Raw genomic sequence first — 6,391 nt, 5'->3', positions numbered from 1 at the left:
AGGGAAAGGGGAGAGAAGAAAGGAAAAACATGAGCTCAGCCTTACTTCCCAATTTAAACCAGGAATGACCTCAGGGTCAATTTTTCAGAGTATCTCAGATCAGTTCAATTCTCACCTCCGCTGCCTACCTGCTAGCAAATGAACTTACTGTGCCTTCCAATAGACAGAAATGACTAAAAGGAAATCGCATTTAGCTGCATCTGAATAACCATGGTTATTAGATGATGTGTGCAGAGGAAAAATTACCATTTCCCTTCTCCTTCTCCTCCTTGTGATTGTCATTCTCACCTCACTGATGATTAAGATGTAGGATGCTCTCACAGATTGTTAATTAGGTGTTAATATCTGCAAGGGGCCACAGCAAGCTCCTACACCTGAGGTCATTTCTCAGAAGTCAGGCTGTCTCCGGTGACAATACCTGTAATTCCCATAGCTAGTTTGATTCCCACTCAACAGCTGGAGCTAGTGTTTCTTTCATGTCTGGTTTCATTTCCTATCTGAAATTATATGAGTGCTAATATCTTTATTATCTTTCCCATAGAAGTGCAATGCTGGAGCATGGCACAGCGTGTTGTTCATAGGCTTTCTTTCCTTTTTCTTTTTTCTCACAGCATTTTCAAAACATTTCAAGCAAAAATCTTTATAGTTAGCAAATTTACAGCTGAGGACTCCATTATGGTTCAGGAGGGGTAGAAGGTAGGAGGGAAACAATAATAATTTGGGGATGGAAGAAAAGAAAAGCTGCACAACTGCTGAATGATAATGGCTCAAACCTTGGGAAAAAAAAGGTAATGGCAGGAAGGGGAGGAATTACAAGGACAGTGTGACCTCTGCTTGTCTTGCAGGTGCACAGGAGCTGTTCCACATATGTGTGTGTACATAGAGGTACTAAAGATATATTGTCTTTAAGAGAGAGAGGGGGCACATAACTGATTTTGCCTACATTTTGGCACATTCAAAATCAGGGTGAAGTTATGTGCAATTCAGAAAATTGGCACCTCCCAAAGCATCTGATCTTTGTAATCCTGGCCCGGTGCACTCAGGAGACTAAATTCCCATCCCAGTAGAAATGGTGCGTGGGACTTGGGCAACACCAGTGATTTCTCATCCCAGAGTATGAAGTAAGGTAAATGACAAGTACTTCAATAAACCAGTTTTCATTAAAGGGCTTCAAGGAACATTACAGCTATTTTTTAACTCCCACAAAAGCCTAGAAGGTAAGAATTAATTATCTAGGTTTGTAACTGTGTAAACTGAGATATAAAGAGATCAACAGTAACAGACCTTTAGAAGAAACCTGAGATAACAAGTTTGAAGTGCTTCAGTATTTTGCTGAATCTAGAATCAAATAAGTGGGTCAAAGTCTCACAAGTGAGTCAGACTGTGACTCCCAGCTCCTGGTTTCTTCACTCTCTAAACATTGTGACTATATGTGGAGCCTGAGAAGTAATTTTATATGTGGGATGTTAAATCAGTACTTTTCCTGTCTCATCAATCTCCTGTATTTTGGTACAGTGCGAATCATTTGGTAAGTGGCACAAATTAGAAAACTCAGGAGAGATGTTAAAAATATTACTTTTTTTTTTTTTTAACGCTTAAAATCCTTTATTAGAACTAAACAACAGCAAGAACGACATCAACAGAAAATACTTTAGAGCTTACTCTAAACACAGGGGAAGGTATTACATTGACTTTCCTGAGAATTTTAGGGGAGTAAAAGCTGTTACACATGGCATATACATTCTCTTCACTCATAAAGATTCTAGACATTTTCATACTTCAAATTCATAGGAATGAGCTAGAAAGACATTTGGGGCATTATAAAGTCCTGCTTTTTTTAAACACTTGAGGACTTTTTTTTTTTTTTTTACCTATGTAAAATGATCTGTAAATTGTATGAAATATGTTTGGAGAGAGGAAAAGGAGGGAGAGAGGTTACTATGAATTTTTTAATCAAGAATAACATATTGCATCCCATTTGATAAAAAAATATTCTCATTTAGGCTTAATACAGCACATCTGCTTGAAAAATACATACAAGGCTCCCATTGACTGCTGCGGGAAGTTTGCCAATAATATTTCATGGAAGTTATCTTGATATCAGCCTCAAAAAATAAAGACATTTTACAGAGAGTGTTAATTCAACAACCTAAAATTAAAAATAACTCTCTCATGCACAAAGAAATTTGATTGTTTTTACAGTTCTTAGCTTTAATTTTCAGTTTTATCAGATGTAAAGTCTAGGAATAAAAACAAGATCTAATTTGCAGTGAAGTTGGACAGTTTGATATCACAGGCCATGGCCATGAAAAAAGAAATTATGTCATGAACAACAGACAGACTCAACTGCACATCAAAAATATGCGTGAATAGTATGAGAATGCAAAAGGTGCTGCACAAAACACAAATCTCTTTTAAAAATGCATGTGCAAATGCAGGAGTAGCAGTGAAAAGTAAGTAAATGTGTATTTTCAGAGTGCCATGATTTCCCCTGTGTGAAAGGTCTTAGAAGCAAACTGGAAAAGGAACGGAAAATACATTTCTGCTCTTTACTGCTCCTTATTCTCCCCTTAGTTTAGGTCTCACCCATATGGGGAAATTAGGAAGTAAACTATACTGCAGTGCTATTCATTGCCTGGATGGACATTCCTACTCTAGAATAAGAGTAGATTTTCCTGGTTAATCTATTTTTTTTTTTTTTAAAGCAGTTTAGCTGTACTGGAGAGGGGGGAAAACACCCTTACTCCCAAATAAGAACATCCATCCAGGGAATTCACAGCTCAGCTACCTCTGTATGAGTTCAGATTTTGCCTTTTATTAGTACAACCTCCCCTGTAGATATTCCCAGTGTGGTGGAAGTGCAGGTCCCAGGAATTCAAGGGAGATTTTTCCAAAGCCTGCAGTGGGGCTAGAAGCCCACCCAGGATCTCTCCTCTCACCTGGGATGTAGGTAGGATGCAGTTTAGATCCCAGGGTCCATCGTTGCCTCATCCTGCCCTTGGAGCTCTAAAATGTCCTTCAGAGCCTCTTTCAAAACTGAAACATTGTTACACACAGTGATAAAAAACCAACAGATTTTTTTCTTGCCCTTTTTAAGAGAAAGCCTGGCTACAGTTTTCTATGTCAGAAGAAAATTCCACTATCCAACATCATCATGCTGATCAGGAAATAGAGGGATATTTTATTCCTGTTGGTTCTGTGACACTGGAGGATGAAAAAGCTCTTCTGCACCAAATAAAATACACTGAGGCACAGTGAAATACACCTGGGGTTATGCATGTATTGTAAGGGATGTTATCTGGTGCTGCTGGGATCTGGAATAAGACAAAACACAGCCCTTGGAAAATAACAGTTGCTTTGTAAAACACCACAATGGACCCTTCGTGGTATTTTATGGGGTAGAAACTGATTTTGTTGCTGGTATAACAGTGCATATCATAAACACAAAATTCACCCTGCAGCACTTGCTCTGAAAACTCTCAGCAGTCCCATTAGGATGGAGGACATGGAGTGACACCACCACTGACCTCCACCACTCCTGCTGCTGCCTGAACTGCCAGAGACATTATGGTGTGAACCTCTTAACCAGCAACCACCAAATATTCCAGTCACACTCATGGAATGAGTGGCCTTGAAATCCTAAAAGTTTGCCAGAAATAACATCATTTCTTCAAAGGAGCCAAGTTAGTAAGTCAGACCATGGAGGCTACTGTCCACTACTATAAATGTACAGCCTTAAATTCCCCCAGCCAAGCCACCTCCATGAATATCAAGTGAGCTCTCCTCCAGACAGCGTGGAGGATCGGAGTTTTCATATCTAAGCTTATTATTCCTAATATCACGGAGACACTTCCCTGAATTGTCCTTCTCCTGCCCAAATTCCCCATCTGACCAGATGTCTTTCTCTCTCTTGCTTTCACCTGTCAATCATGTTCACAGCTGAAATTTGATTTCTCTCCCACAAGTAACCTTAGATGAAATATTACCATAGGGGTCAGAACCATCTGAACCTTGCCATAAAAGTTTGTTAACTCTTCCAAGACCCAAGATTTTTTTTATTTGCTTAAAAGTAACAGATTTTGCTGCTGGTTGTTTTGGGGTTTTGTTTTGTCTATAATATGTGAAAATATAACCACAAAATACTGAAGGAAGACACAAGGAATTTTCCCAGAGAACAGCAGGCTAAGCAAGTCTTGAGATCACAAGTGCTGATAAGGGAAAAAGATTTCCTTTTTTACTATATGGATAAAATGTGTTATCACTTATTATATCACTTATTTATATAAATCTAATAGCCACATATATGAATTACAGGAAGCATGGCAAGTTTTCCTATGGGATTATTGAAATTAGAAGTGTTTCCCTAGGAACAAGTTGATGAAATGCGCTGCACCTTCGCAATTAGAATACACAATTCATGTATTTACTTCAGCTGAATAACAGCTTGGCTCTATTCTTCAAAAAAAGCATATTGCACTCTAAGTTTTCACAAAAAAAACCCAAACAAGTGGTCCAGTTTCCCTCTCCTTTACAGTGGTGAAAAACAAACAAAAAAAGCAATGCAGGCAAAACCCTATCCAGGGTGTTCCTCAGGGAAGTAAGAGGAGTATCAGGCTTAAAATGAAGGTCCTGTAGTGCTCCTTGAGAAAACTATTCCTACAGCCCATACACCATCAAAAACTCCTCTCAGTTTCATTTAATGTACAGGCTAGAGCACCAATTACATTTTCCTCACCCTCATTTAAATTTTAAATAACAAATCTGTTACTTGAATTTATTTGCAAAATTAGCAAGTATATCTGTTTTTTTTAATTTATTATTTACATTTCTTTTAAAAGATAAAAAAAATAAGTCTATTATTTAAACAAGCTTAATTCAATGAGCTAATAAAATTCAGCTGTTTCTAACAGCACTTAACCGTTGATCAAAGTGTGGCAGGCTGTTTGGCAGCCTGTGTTCTTAACTAAAATAGGAGGTTTTATAAAAAAATTCACACAGGAATCTGTCATTGCAACCTTGGTGCTCATTTAACCCAGTTAGTATTTTTATAGTCAAGGTCAATAAAAATCAGATTCCATGGGAAAAAAAATAAAGTGCCTGTTTGAGTCTAGCAGGGGAAGGGATTGAAAGTTTTAATTCCCACATTTTCATTAGCAGCATATTTTTTAGTCAATGTTGACAGATTGAATGAACATGAATTTCCAGAGGAAAGCAGTGCTGTGAATTAAACTCTATTGTAACTTGTAAGTACTGAAGTCATCTAACACAGACTCATGATTTTCATCAAGATCTGAGGGAGATCTTCAGAAGACCCATCCTTAATCCCTGTAGCTGGTGTCTGAACGCTATCATTTGAAGAAAAAGAAAGAAAACATTTGCAAAGGATTATATATGAGTTGTGGGACACAGGAGAGCTGCCTGGCTGACAAAAGTACAAAGCCCCATCATTGCAAGTGGTTCTTGTAGGCACCTGAAAGTCAGCCTCACCCAAAAGCCCAGGAAACTGCACCACAGCCTGTCACCGGCTCCCCGGGGCTGAGCAAAAAGCACCATCTTAGCAGCAGAAAACAAAGCAGTGAAATTACCACCCCTGCTGAAATATGTCAAATTGCTAATGAAGAGGAAAACGTACCTTTTTTTTTTGACCTCGGGTAACAGGGATTTTCACATCACCGTTGTAGATGATTCTCTCGGGTACCTAATTTAGTAAATATATTAAAATAAACTATTATTAAAAGGAATATTTAACGTTGTAAAGCCTGTCTGTTGTGCCACTATGGTACAGAATAGGACCTTTTATATGCAAATCCTAAATTAAATTTAGAAAGTCTCTTGTACTGTTTATTAACTCTGACTGAGTGAAGAAGAAATGAACACAGTTTGAAGTGAAACATTTCTAGCTCACACATCTAGTATTTACTTCACATTAGTAACAGGAGATTCTTACTGACAAATTACCTTAAAAACACATATTTTTGCCTCACCAGTGAATATCAGTTTCTAAGATCTGAAAGCATGTAGCTTTCTGTATTTCTTTCTTAGAGATCGTTATTAGCTGCACTAATGTAATTGGCAAAATAATAATCAATTTTTGTACACACTCCATTATTTTCAAGACAGTAGTTTAATAACAAAAGCAGAGCTGTCATTTCCCCCTGCAGTTACTCACACTGTACAAATTCATCCTGTCAACACATATTTAAAATCTAATTTAAAAAAAAAAAAAATTCAACATTGAGTGAATCTTTGTATAATAAGTGAGATGTCAGTGAGTCAATCCACATTCCTTAAATATGGATATTTTGTTGTGTCCCTTACAGTCAACTTTCTCTCCCTGAGTATGCACACGCAGGCATACACATATATTTCCTATGAAGCACCTGCAGGCATG

General features: G+C 37.7%; 1 protein-coding gene across 1 annotated transcript in view; it reads right to left on the bottom strand.

The window, feature by feature from the left end:
- Positions 1-6,391, bottom strand: part of MAF (MAF bZIP transcription factor) — a 62,720-nt gene that overhangs the window by 45,450 nt on the left and 10,879 nt on the right. The window contains 1 exon segment of the mRNA XM_017740786.1: positions 5,633-5,698. Within this exon segment, the coding sequence (XP_017596275.1) occupies positions 5,665-5,698 (34 nt within the window). The 3' untranslated portion in view covers positions 5,633-5,664.

This window comes from Corvus brachyrhynchos, unplaced genomic scaffold (assembly GCF_000691975.1).
Source record: "Corvus brachyrhynchos isolate BGI_N302 unplaced genomic scaffold, ASM69197v1 scaffold26, whole genome shotgun sequence".
NCBI classification, from domain to species: Eukaryota; Metazoa; Chordata; class Aves; order Passeriformes; family Corvidae; genus Corvus; species Corvus brachyrhynchos.
The sequence above is the reverse complement of the archived record's forward strand: the minus strand, read 5'-3'. Positions and strand labels throughout refer to the sequence as shown.